At 43.9% G+C, this 14,116-nt stretch overlaps 1 protein-coding gene across 1 annotated transcript in view; it reads left to right on the top strand.

Annotated features, from left to right (window-relative positions):
* LAMC2 (laminin subunit gamma 2) overlaps positions 1-14,110 on the top strand; it is a 31,185-nt gene extending 17,075 nt beyond the window's left edge. The window contains exons 2-4 of the mRNA XM_036844592.1: positions 3,110-3,298; positions 10,616-10,751; positions 13,933-14,110. Coding sequence (XP_036700487.1) covers positions 3,110-3,298; positions 10,616-10,751; positions 13,933-14,041 — 434 coding nt within the window. The 3' untranslated portion in view covers positions 14,042-14,110. The remainder of the gene's footprint in view (positions 1-3,109; positions 3,299-10,615; positions 10,752-13,932) is intronic.
* Positions 14,111-14,116: the final 6 nt, after the last annotated feature.

Consider the following 14,116-nt stretch of genomic DNA (forward strand, 5'->3'; position numbering starts at 1 on the left):
TATATCTGTTAGAAATCCAAAACAATAAATTGGTTACACAAACATTTTTTGGGAAAGATTCAGCTTGGCACCAGTTCTGTGAAAAAGCCCTGGGAGTTTGAATTGAATGCAAACTTCATATGCTGTGAGTTTAATGAAATGTTAGGCTCATCCATGGAATTATAATATCTGGTCCTGCTGTAAGCTGAGCTGTTCAAACCACACTTGAAGAACTGGAATAAATTCTGGTCATTTAAAGACAGATAGTGAAAATTAGAGTTTGTTCCTAGAAGGGGCATCAAGAAGAAATCATGACCTGGGAAATGGTTGAAAGTCCTGGAGGTGACAGGTCTCCAGTTTAACCCGAAGAAGAAAAGACTAAAGAGGGAGATGCTCTAACTATCTTCTGATACTCAAGGACTTGGCTGATGCAGCACCTTGTAAAACAGTGCCTGAAAGAAACGTCTGATGGTACATAAATAAATGGAGAAGAGAGTAGGTATGCCAGTGTGCGTGCCTGTGTGTGTGTGTGTGTGTGTGTGTGTGTGTGTGTGTGTTGTTTTCCAGGGAAGAACAGAACACATGGTAAAAATTACAGGAAGGGAGGTGGATTTAAAACTGCAAAAAAATAATTTGTAATAACCAGTGCTGCTGAAGGAGGGATGGGACATCTTACTAGATTAGGAAGAATTCTAGAAGGGTCTGAGTAACTCTCTATGAGGGAGTTATAGAAAGAATACCTACATGCAGTGGCAAGCCAGCTCTTGGAGGCATAGGGATAACATAGAAAGGTGAGGGCATTGCAGTTGGACAGACCTGGGAGCAATTACATCCTTGCCACTTAGCTGTGTGACCTTACGTGAGACACCTACCCCCTCTAAGCATTCATTTCTCCATCTGTTGACTGGGGATAATTGAACCCATGTTAAAGTGTTACTGTGAGAATGAACTGAGCTGCTGAACGTAAAGTCCTGGATATAGAGTGGATATCTCTGGATAGATGTTTTTGACTTTGCCTAGATTACGTGGCATCCAAAGGCGTAAGAGAGTGTTTTAGGAGCTCTTGCAAGGAAGTCACTTAGGGAAGTTCATCAGATATACTTAGTCACCTTTGCCACCTTTGTGCCTTCAGAGCTGACCCAGCCTGCACAGGGCGGCTACTCCATACGTGTTGGTACATTTGCTGACTTTTTAAAGTCAGTACTCTGGGTAAGTCATGGCCCTGGGCACTGCCAGAGACAGGCTATCACTGGGGCTGCGTGGCCAATGGAGACAGTGTGTCTGGGGGAAAGAAAGTGGGTTTTGGCACCAGACAGAGGTTCAAATCCCAACTCTCCACTGGCTCAAGTTACTTAACCTTTCCAAGCTGCATTTTTCTCGTCTGAGGCAATGCCTATCTCATGTGAGTTAGGGGTGAAATAGCACAGACGAAGGACTTGATGTTCTTTTCTCAGTGGGGTCCTTTCAACAATCCAGGGAGGCACATAATGAAGACTGCATTTCTGAAAGAAGAAATAAGATTCAGAGAGTTGAAGTGATTTGCCTAAGGAATTAGTAGAACTGGTATTTGATACCATTCTTTTAACCTCAAGGCTCGTCACCTTTTCCAAACCATGGCTGACACAGTTTTTGAGCGTCTGCTGCGTGCCAGGTACAATACTAAGGAATTCCCGTTACCTCACTGGCGGTTTCAGTCCCACATGGAGATGTTAGTCACTCCATGAATCTCTTTGGAACGTGCACAGGGTAAACTTTCCTAGACACTTGGGGAAAGTCATTCTTAATGGGACTATGGTTGTTTTTGACACCTGGCTTTGGGAGAGACACTTATGGCAGTGAGAGGGGAGGAAATACCTGTCCAGACAGTCATATTAGCGCCTCAAGAAAAGAGAACCCTCCTACACTGTTGGTGGGAGTGTAAATTGGTGCAGCCACTATGGAAAACAGTACGGAGGTTCCTCAAAAAACTAAAAATAGAATTGCCATATGATTCAACAATCCCACTCCTGAGAGTATATCTGGAGAAAACTATAATTTGAAAAGATACATGCACCCTTATGTTCATAGCAACACTATTTACAATAGCCAAGATGTGGAAGCAACCTAAATGTCCATGGACAGATGAATGGATAAAGAAGATGCAGTACATATACACAATGGAATATTACTCCACCATAAAAAAGAATGAAATAATGCCATTTGCAGCAACATGGATGGACCTAGAGATTATCATACTAATTGAAGTAAGTCAGACAGAGAAAGACAAATACCATATGATATCATTTATATGTGGAATCTAAAATATGGCACAAATGAACATATCTACAAAACAGAAATCTACTCACAGACATAGAGAACAGACTGTGGTTGCCAAGGTGGGTGGGGAGGGATAGACTGAGTTTGGGATTAGCAGGTGCAAACTATTATATATAGAATGGATAAATAACAAGGTCCTACTGTAGAACACAGGGAACTATATTCAATATCCTGTAAGAAACTGACCATAATGGAAAAGAATATGAAAAAGAATATATATATATATGTATGTATAACTGAATCACTTTACTGAACACCAGAAAATAACAGAGCATTGTAAATCAACTATACTTCAATAAAATAAATTAAAAAAAATATTTGCTCCTCAGCCTTGATCATAACTGGAGGGACGGATGCTAGGGGTCCTGAACAGATGACACCATCGGCTTTTACACAGTCGTGCCGGAGTGCACAAGCTGGCAGTTCTCAGGTCTTCTCCAGCTCATAGACTTGTACTATGGGGTTGCACAGAATTTTAAAAATGAATTCCTTGCAAATATTTAAATCAGGACTTTTCACATAAAACCACATAATAAAGATTTTGGGTTTCTCTGGAGGAGTCGGCAACACTGACCTCATGTTCTCTCGCGTTCTCCCAGGCAACACCCGACCAGCACTGCTTCCTTAGGTAAAGCGAGAACTCTCTCCATCATCAGGTGGCCCATTTGACCCCCTTAGCTTCTGCCGTTGAGCAGTTTGAATTAATATGTAGTACCCTGGGCATCATTTGTATTCATAATAATAAAACACCCGGGGAGGATTGCCCCTGACTTGTTTTCCTGCTGACGATGTCTTTTTTTTGCCCTGCCCCTAGTCTGTGATTGCAGTGGGAAGTCCAGGCAATGCGTGTTTGATGAGGAACTTCACAGACAGACAGGAAATGGATTCCGCTGCCTCCACTGCAGTGACAACACGGGTGGCATTCACTGCCACAGGTGCAAGGAAGGATTTTACCGCCAGAGAGACAGAGACCGCTGTTTACCCTGCAATTGTAACTCCAAAGGTAGCTGGATAAAGGGGGAAAGAAAGAGGGAGGCGGGAGGGGAGAGAATGGGGAGGGAGAGAGGGGAGGGGAGAGAATGGGGAGGGAGGGAGGCAGGGAGAGAGACAGAGCAGGCCAAGAGGGAGATGTTCAATTTCTAGAACAATTGGGAAGATACTGTTCTTTTTAGCAATTTCAGTCTGAAAGGAAATATGTTTTTCTCAAGTCTGGGTTATAGGAACCAGCTGTGGTCTTTAGGGTACATTAGTTTGAATTCTAGTCCCAAGAGAGACACGCGATTACTTTCCTGGCAGATAACAGTCTGTGACCTGGGAACAAAGAAGCTTGCACTCTTCCAGTGATAGTTCTTCATATCCATAACTGTGCCTTTGACCGACCTCTCAAAAAATAAGAGGTTAGAAAGATCTGTTTCTGGTGCTGTGCTGGGTGCTAGCAACATGAAGTGATACTAATAGAAGAGACAGACAAATAAATAGGCAGATTAGAGTCATTCACAGGGTTGTGAACAAGAGAAAACAGAACAAGAAATAGGAAGCACCTAACAGGGTGGCTGGTTCATAGGAGAGCCTGTTTTTGTTGTTGTTGTTTGTTTGTTTTAAATGTATCACCCACTGCTGTATTCTCAGAACTATAGGTAGTTTTTGTGTACGCAGACGCACACATCCTGCTATATTCATCGTGGGCAGACAGTAAAGACAAGTTAGTAAATGTAAAGAGGGAAAGAGAGGTAAATAAGTTGGGACTTTTTAAGGCTACCTCATTTGTCTTTTATCTTCCTTGGTAGTATCTGTTTCTCCTCTTTGCCAGAAAGTGTTTAATAGCATAATATGATCAATATTAGTCTACCAAAAAGGTATAACCTTAGTGCATGACTATGACTTAGTGTAGTTCTGTGGAGCCAGTTCTTAGCAGCAGCTGAAAGAATCTAAAAATGGGCAGATTTTGGCCTAGCCATGACTTGCTGGTAGAGTGTGTCAGGGAGCCTTATAGAAAACTGGGGTGACCCCGTGGTTATACAGACCCATATACCAGCAATCATTCCCAGATTCTTCAGACTTGCTGCTATTATACGGTTTGAGTCAGATTTGCTCAGCTTTGTGGCTTTGACTCAGCATCCAGAATCCTTTGGGTTTAGCAATTCTCCCTCTGAATCAAAGAATGTCGTAAAGAAAAATTAAAGGAAAAATGATTCTACTTTAATGGGTACTTAACCTCTCTGAAGACCCTGGATCCCCTTAGGTTATGCAGCTTTGTTGTGAGTCACTGGAGTTGGGTCACCCCAGCAAAATAATCAGCGAGAATGTGATGAGAAATATAATTGGCTCAGCTGGAAAGCCTGGCCTGAAGACAAGGTTATTAGTCTCAGAATAGACAAGGAGCCTGCAGCCTAGCAAAGAGAGATGGTAATGAAGCTTTACCACACCATCATTTCTTTTACACTGTGTAGTCCATTGCCCACCCAGCAACAGTGAGCCTGGCTCTTTCTTTTCTTTGGGGGAGTAGATATCTCAGACTCAGGGTGAACAGCCTCGTAAGAAGCAGTGGAGCCCAGCGATGATTTATATCTTGTATGATAGCTACCATGCATTACACGCTTACTCTATGCCAGGCACTTTTCTAAGTGCTTTCATCCAGTAATTAATTTAATCTTCACAAATAACCCTATGAAGAAGGTGCTATTATGATTTTCATTTTACAAATGAGGTATCCGAGGCTCAGGGAGGGAAGTTATGAAACTTGAGGGGCTGAGTGGCGTGTTGGTGGCAGGAACTGTACCCACCGTGCGCCATCTCTGGCTACGTGTTGGCTGCACAGGTCACTAAATCAGTGGCACAGATTTAATTCTCTATGTGTTTCCTCAGTCGCCCAGCCAGCCAGGAGGTATTTTTCACTTTCAAATAATAACTTCCCGAGGGAATTTGTTGTATATTCAATTTCAAATGCAGAATTCATCTTACCAAAAGCTACCATTCCATGCATGGCAAATGAAGCCAACAGCATTCATAATCCCCAAAGTGGTCACAGATTTTGGACGTCACATCAATTTCTCCTAAATATAGCAGCTAGGCTTATTTTTAAGTGATGATTTTGTGGGCTCAGCAACAGGGCTGAATTATCCTCAGTTCTTATAACCCTGATAACATTTTGTGGATACTTTGAAATTCACTGTGTGTGTGTGTGTGTGTGTGTGTGTGTGTGTGTGTGTGTGTGTGTGTTTTCCTCCCCGATACCTAAATTCTTGAGATCTGTGTAGACATCAATGATACTGGGCTTGTTCTCTTAATTTTATTTTTATTTTATTGACCCAGGCAGTGGATTACTCAAGACTAAAACGTTTGAGTTATTATTTAAGACATGTCTTTAGATAATAATTTAATTATTATTAAATATAATGATTAAATAATAATAAAATAGCGCTATTTAAAAATGCAAGTGTATATATTTTTAAAGGGTTCTCAAAAGGAAGCAAGCTCTCTTGGTTTAAATTTTAAATATTAGTCATTTTAGAATACCTTCGTGAGTCCTCAGATGCATGTAGACTGTACTACATAAGTCCAGAAAGTGCTTATTGAAACAGTAAGCTGTTCTTCATCTGTCCTTTAAACCCAGTCGTTCACAGTCCCTAAGAGTAGCTCATGATGTAGGAATTGGGACAGGTATTTTTATTTTAATGAGATACTCTGAAAACCCAATGCTATTATTTTGGAAGTTTGGGAACATGAAATAAATCAGTCCTATTCACAGTAAGGGCCTGTGTACGTTTCCAAGTCAGCTTTGCAAGGCTTGAAGGAGGCCTAGAAGATATGAGTATAAACTACTTTTTTGAGCACCTACTATGTGTGAGATGTTGAATTAGGCCCTTCATAGGCCCTTCATATATTTTATTTATTTATTTTAACATCTTTATTAGAGTATAATTGCTTTACAATGGTGTGTCAGTTTCTGCTTTATAACAGAGTGAATCAGTTATACATATACATATGTCCCCGTATCTCTTCCCTCTTGCATCTCCCTCCCTCCCACCCTCCCTATCCCACCCGTCTAGGTGGTCACAAAGCACCGAGCTGATCTCCCTGTGCTACGCGGCTACTTCCCACTAGCTATCTATTTTACGTTTGGTAGTGTATATATGTCCATGCCACTCTCTTACCCTGTCACATCTCACCCCACCCCCTCCCCATATCCTCAAGTCCATTCTCTAGTAGGTCTGCGTCTTTATTCCCGTCTTGCCCCTAGGTTCTTCGTGACCATTTTTTTTTTTAGATTCCATATATATGTGTTAGCATATGGTATTTGTTTTTCTCTTTCTGACTTACTTCACTCTGTATGACAGTCTCTAGGTCCAAGACCCTTCATATATTTTAGTTCAAAGTTTTACAACAGCTCTACAAGGTATGGTGGTCCCCACTTAAAGAAGGGATGAGGAGCCCTTTGCCCAAGGACACACAGCTAATCAGTGGCAGAGCTGGTATTTGAGGTGAGATCTGTTGGACCCCAAAGCCTGGGCTCTTTTCATGTCCCCCAGCTTCTAGAACTGTATTCTCTACATAATGTCCTATGGAATATTGTGTTTCCCAAGATAATAATAGGCGTTGCCTGTAAGAATGTCAAATAATGTTTGGAAACACTGGCATTAGAAAGTTAAACAAGATTCATGCCTACTGAATGTGCTGTTATGTTATAAATCTCTGAAAGATTTAGGACATACCATTTCCCAAACTCTTTTGAACACAGAATGCCTATTTCCATGAGGTGACTGTTAATACCCATCAGAAGAGTGTTTTGTACGGTACTGTTTAGGGCTATTTGGGAAAACCCCCAAATAAAGTACAGTCTTCTCCACCTTATAAGAATAATTTGTTGGGACTTCCCCGGAGGCACAGTGGTTAAGAATCCACCTGCCAATGCAGGGGACCCAGGTTCGATCCCTGGTCCAGGAAGATCCCACACGCCGTGGAGCAACTAAGCCCGTGCGCCACAACTACTGAGCTCGCGTGCTGCGACTTCTGAAGCCCACACACCTAGATCTAGCCCGTGCTCCGCAACAAGAGAAGCCACCGCAATGGGAAGCCCTCCCACTGCAACAAAGTGTAGCCCCTTCTCGCCACAACCAGAGAAAGCCTGAACTCAGCAACGAAGACCCAACGCAGCCAAAAATAAATAAAATTAAAAAAAAAAGAATAATTTGTTTCTGAAAAACTACTGTAGGGAGAGTTTTCTTAAATTGAAAACATAATTTCCATTAATTTGAATGGAGAAAAACAATGTGTTTCTGGGTCCCAGATTAACACCCATTTATGTTAAAAATAATTAAATGGTATTAAAGAAGGAACATTTAATGTTACTCATCAGAGCATAGATTCAAACAGGAATTTACCTTCTTAGCTCTGTCTGCTGTTTGTCTCTAAATGCCAACCCCAGTGGTCTCTCCTCACTCTCATCTTGTTAAATGTTCTCTTGCCTTAGATCCTGAAAACCATCCCATCTTCCTTCTCCCTTAACTCTTCTCAGAATCCTCCTCCGTGAGACTTCTCTCTGCTCCCATCACCTTTTCCTTAATCAGTGAGGTTCCATTTCTGTCCAAGGCACCTTCCCCTCCTCTCTCCATCTGCTCCCGGAGTGACCTTACACTTGCTGTCGCTTCCTGTTCTGCCTGTGGGCTGAAGGCTCCTAAGTCTTCATCTGCAGCCTCTTTCTTGAGCTCCAGATGAACAGGTTCACCTAAGTTCATTGTGTCCCAAACTAAACTGGTTGTCTTCTCTTGATGATTCCGTGTGAGGCCCTGTTCCTCCTCTGGCCTCCTCTGGTTTGTCAGGAGCCTCATATCTAGCGGTGCCCTCTGGGGACCTGCTGTCATCTATGTTGATCCACCCCTCCCCCATCATCCATATCCCAAGTCTGTTCGTTCTACATCTGCAGTGGCTCTCACAGCATGTCCCTCCTCCCCTTCTCACCCAGACTCCTCTAATCTGGGCCATCGTGTCAGGGGAGGATTTCTGCCCTGAGACCCTGCTGCTCTCCTGTCCCCAAGCCATCCTGCAGTTGCTCTAGAGTTGACGTTCTAAACTGCACATCTGATCTCCTCGCCACCTGCCTGATCCTCTGAGATCCCTGATCCCTATTATCCACAAATGGATTTGTTACCCTTCCATCAGTTCTTTTTTTTTTTTTTTTAAATTATTTATTTATTTATTTACATTTATTTATTTATTTTTGGCTGCGTTGGGTCTTCGTTGCTGCACATGGGCTTTCTCTAGTTGGGGCTACTGCACAGGGGCTACTCTTTGTTGCAGTGCACGGGCTTCTCACAGTGGTGGCTTCTCTTGTTGCAAAGCACGGGCTCTAGGCATGCAGGCTCAGTAGTTGTGGCACGCAGGCTCAGTAGTTGTGGCACACGGGCTCTAGAGCGCAGGCTCAGTAGTTGTGGCGCACGGGCTTAGTTGCTCCGTGGCATGTGGGATCTTCCCGGACCAGGGCTCGAACCCGTGTCCCCTGCATTGGCAGGCAGATTCTTAACCACTGCACCACCAGGGAAGTCCCCTTGCATCAGTTCTTAATTCACCAGTAGATACGGGGAGCTGATATAAAGCGCCCAATTCAGTGTCTCACACGTAGCAGGCGCTCAAAAAATGTAGTTTATGTTATTATCACTGAGGGCCCTTTCAAGCATTGCAAAGTTGACATGGAGACTTTCACAGACTCTAACTGCGAATGTGACTAATTTATTTCATGTTTCACCTGCGGCTATAGATACAGAGCCAATACTTTTATTGATTTGAATTGTATCCACAAGTGAATTAAAACTTCACAGATGGGTAAGAAATTAGAAAAAAAAGGAGCTAATGGTTAGAGTTCTGTTGACTTTATAGATTATGAATAGCCTAATTATCACAGTTAGTTGGAATATAGGGATTACTTTATAATTTCGCCAACCGCTGGGAAGTTATCAAGTAGGTGAGCCCCCTTCCACCTCATCTTTTGGCTTTTTCCTAACTCCTTTCACAATGGCGACATCCTCTTTCTTAAGGGTTAATTAATCCAACAGATGTCTGGCCCTCTTCTCTGTGTTGGGCGCTGGGGATACAGCAGGGAACATAAGCTGAGATAGTCAGCAGTAAGCAGGGCTAAGGATTGGGGGAGCCGTGGGATGGATATTTTAGATATGAGAGTCAGAGAAGGTTTCTCTAGGGAAGTAATATTTAATCAAGATGTAAGTGCTGAGAATGGGCCAAGGAGGGGGGGGGTTCTGGGGAAAGAGCATTCCAGGCTGAGGGAGAAGCAGGTGCAAATGCCCAGAGGAGAGAAGCAGTTAGCAAATTCCAGGAACAGGAATGCGAGGGGAGCTGGGGAGCTGGACCTCAGTGAAGGAGAGCCGGAGATGAAGCGAGAGAGGTCGAGTCTGTAGGTCGTGGTACAGAGCTTGCACTTTATTCCGCTCAGAGTGGGGACCCCCTGGAAGACTTCAACAGACGAGTCATATGATCTGAATTCCATTTGCAAAGGAGCACTCTGGCTTCTGTAGAGAGAATGGAGCATAGGGAGGCAAGGATGGAGGCGGGAAGAAGAGTGTGAGGCAGGGTCCAGGTGAGAGAAGATGGACGCTGGGACTGGGGTGTGGAAGGGGGTGCGGTGAGGGGTGGCTGGATTCCAGAGTGGCACATTTTGTTATCCTGAGCACCTCTTGCCTTTCATCAATACTCAGTCTGCGAGGTCCCATTTTACAGAGCATGTCTATAAAAAATTAATCACAAGACAAGTACTCTAGTGCCCCAAACCAGGTAAAATGCGCAGGGTCTTCACTCCTTACAACGGGTGAAGCTCCAAGGGTGAGAATTTCTGCCACTCCAGGTAGGTAGAGATGTTTTTGGTTAAGAGGCTTTTTTGTACTCTTAAAATCATACCATACAAGCACTGCCCCCTAAAAGATGGCGTTTGCCTGCCAGAGATAAGGGATAATGTGGCTCACTTTCTCACCCTGTCTTTGTGGAGGCCGAAGTGCTCATTCACCAATGTCCCTTCTTGAGATCTCAAGGATTTGACAAACTACTTAATGTTGAAACCAGAGCAGATACATAAATAATAATGCTTTCAGGAGTCATTTCTGTTCCTTTCCCTGAAGAAGCTATCCTTGGCTGTCAGGACTTTCCCTAGTGGGTAGATGCATATCCAGATGATGTGAAAGAATTACTAGAAGCAGCAGGTGGTGGTTATTACTTAGTATATATTGAGCTCCCATAGGGTGACGTTTTCTTCGTAATGTTGCATAAATTAAATATTTCCTTTTCTTCTTTCCTTTTCCCTACCTTGTGGTTACAGGTTCTCTTAGCGCTCGATGTGACAATGCTGGACGATGCAGCTGTAAGCCAGGTGTGACAGGAGACAGGTGTGACCACTGTCTGCCAGGCTTCCACACCCTCACTGAGGCTGGGTGCACCCAAGACCAGAGGCTCCTGTAAGTGCCTGCCCCACAACTGTGGCTTCCGCTGTGAAGAATGGCGATTGTATCAACCTTAGGGATCACTTAACATTTACTGAGTAACTGAGTTACTGAAACACCGTTTCGAGGACTTCACGTGGGTTATCTCATTGACTCCTCACAATAATCCTAAAAAATTGGGATTAGCATTATGCTTGTGTTAAAGATAAGAAACTGAAATCGTGAGAGGATAAATAAGATGCCCCGTGTTGCTGGTGAGGTTGGACTTAAAATTCAGGCTCAGAGGTTTGTCTCTGGAGCCTGTGGTCTTCACTCTGACAACCGCCCCTCCTTTAGATGAACTAGGATGGAAGTAAAGAGTCCTTCAAATTTTAACCTGGAAATCATTTCAAAGAAATGGACTCGGAGTAGAACTTTCTGCGTAATTTTAATCCCCTTTAGCTTGACGCATTCTCTATCCCTCCTCAACTTCCCTTTTGGAAGAAGGTGGAGCATACATTATAAATCACATGACCGACCCACAGAGATGCAGAGCCGGCAGGGTGTTGGGCTGGCTTAGAGGAGGGGGAGCTTGGCAGGGAAGCCATTGGCTAGAAGGCCACCCACAGAGGAATCGCCTCCCCATTGCCCATGTTTCCAGCCCCTTGCCCATATGAGACCCGCCCACCAGCCATGCCTGCACCGTCCCCGTTACCACTGTCCCAAGTTCTCTTACCATCTGGGCCTTTATGTGAATTGTTCTCTCCCAGCCTTCCCTGACCCCTCCCTGGGCCCTGTCTCTCTTTTGTAAACCCTTGTAAAATATGAAGTGTGTTGTATCACGGCTCTGCTCCAAATTTCCATTAGCTCCTTTCCCACCTAGAATGAGATCCAAACTTCTTATCTAGGTAGGTAGGGCCCTGCAAGACCCTCCTGCCCCCTCCATCCTTGGCCTTAGGTTCCTGCTCCATTTCTCACCCCCTCCCAGCCTTCCTTTTCTTCTTCAAAGGAGCCAAGCGTATGTGACTTTGGCCTTGGTCTAGAGCACTCTTCCCTCCCTCAGAGCCATGCAGAGCTTCACTGGCTCCATCCCCGCCTTGTCTATCTCCTCATAGAGGCCTTCCAGACCAGCTCCCACCCCTCCGTGTTCTGACTCTGTTGTTTTACAATCTCTTATTTTCTACATGCATCTGTTTATCTGTCTCTCCCACTAGAATGTAAGCCCCACGTGGGCTTTGTCTTGTTCACCACTGCAGGAAGAGGCACATAGAGGGTGTTCCAGCTCGGTAACACTGGCGTTATGCTTTATTGCCATTGCTGTTCGTGTATCTGCCCTGCCTTGAGACTCCTAGAGAGCAGGGCTATTTCCTATTTCTTACTATCCCTGGTGCTTAGCAACCAGCACATGCTGAACACATGTTTCTCAGAGGATCCTGATAATGGTATAGAGGGACCAAGATGGGGAGGAGACTGTGGGAATTGAAAGATGAAGATTGGGAGAGAAATCTTCAGGTAGCCGGCTAGGACTTGGCGTCTGACTGGATGAGGAATGTGAGGGAGAAGGAGGAGTCAGATGCAGGCTTGGCAGGATTTGACGGGGTCATGGGGCAGTCAGAGGAGGAGCAGGTCAGTAGGGAAAAGACAGCAGACTTGGTTTTAGACGCATGAGATAAACACATGTGCTTATGTGCCAAACTCAGTGCCAGAGACCCGTGCTTTGATTAGTCAGAGATCAGTCATTAGTCAAAGCTCTAGTCTGCACAAGTCAAGGAGATGGTGCTAAAATTAAATGATGAAAATACTGATTTATTTTCATTGAGAAAGTCTTGAGACCAAAAAAAAAAAAAAAAAAATCAGCGAAACTAGTAGCAATTTAACTCCTAGGTATACATTCGAGAGATATGAAAACATATGTATCTGCACAGAAACTTGTACACAGATGTTCACATTAGCATTATTCATAATAGCTAAAAAGTGGAAACAACCCAAATGTCCATTCCAATGAATGGATGAACAAACTGTAATATATTCACGTGACAGGATTCTATTCAGCCATAAAAAGAAGGAACTACTGATACGTGGTACGACATGGATGAATCTTGAACACATATTAAGTGAAAGAAGCCAAACACAAAAGGCCACATGTTGTACCATTCCATTTATAGGCAATGTTCAGAATAGGCAAATCTACAGAGACAAAAGTTGGTCAGTGGTTGTCTAGGGCTGGAGGGAGGGAATGGGGGTGATTCCTAAAGGACACGGGGTATCTCTCTGGAGTAATAAAAATGTTCTAAACTTGGTTGTGGTGCTGGTTGCACAACTCTGAGGATACACTGAAACCCATTGAATTGTGTACTTTAAATGGGTGAATTACATGGTGTGAATTACATGGTGTGAATTATATGTCAATAGAAGTGTCACCAGAAGAAAGAACTAAATGAACCAAAAACAAGTAGATGGAATTAATCAGGGTGAAAGCAGACACCATTGAATTAAACAATAGGGAAACAAATGATAACTTTTTTTTTTAAATGTCAACTGACCCAAACAGTCAACCAAACTAAACTAAGCAGTTTTGTGATGAATGTGGTTTACATTCTGGGGCAAACCCCTCCTCTTTATAGGACTGGGTAGCAAACAGTTCCTGGACTGGCTGCCGGCCACAGACCACACTTTGAGTAGCACTGGCATGGACAAACAAATTCTTTTTTTTTTTTTTTTTAATTATTAGCACCTTTAATTAATTAATTAATTAATTATTTATTTATTTGGCTGTGTTGGGTCTTCGTTTCTGTGCGAGGGCTTTCTCTAGTTGTGGCAAGTGGGGGCCACTCTTCATCGCGGTGCGCGGGCCTCTCACTATCATGGCCTCTCTTGTTGCGGAGCACAGGCTCCAGACGCGCAGGCTCAGTAGTTGTGGCTCACGGGCCTAGTTGCTCCGCGGCATGTGGGATCTTCCCAGACCAGGGCTCGAACCCGTGTCCCATGCATTAGCAGGCAGATTCTCAACCACTGTGCCACCAGGGAAGCCCCAACAAACAAATTCTTAAAGGGTCTGAGAGAGATTAGCATGGACAAGAATAGCTAAGAGAGGCCTCATTGAAGATGAAAGATTGACTCAAGTTGGTGACATTTGCTTATGAGTGCTTGATCTTCACGTGTACAGTTGCAAAGTATTTGGAAACACATCTCTAATTTTCTTTTTCTTCTTTCTCAGAGACTCCAAGTGTGACTGTGATCCAGCTGGCATCTCAGGGCCCTGTGACACAGGCCGCTGTGTCTGCAAGCCAGCTGTCACCGGAGGGCGCTGTGATAGGTCTGTGTGAACTGTGACCCTACGGGCACAGCAGGGTGTCCCTTGGCAACTAGCATGAGAATTCATCCTCAGTGCAATTACGGAA

Source organism: Balaenoptera musculus, chromosome 1 (assembly GCF_009873245.2).
Source record: "Balaenoptera musculus isolate JJ_BM4_2016_0621 chromosome 1, mBalMus1.pri.v3, whole genome shotgun sequence".
NCBI classification, from domain to species: domain Eukaryota; kingdom Metazoa; phylum Chordata; class Mammalia; order Artiodactyla; family Balaenopteridae; genus Balaenoptera; species Balaenoptera musculus.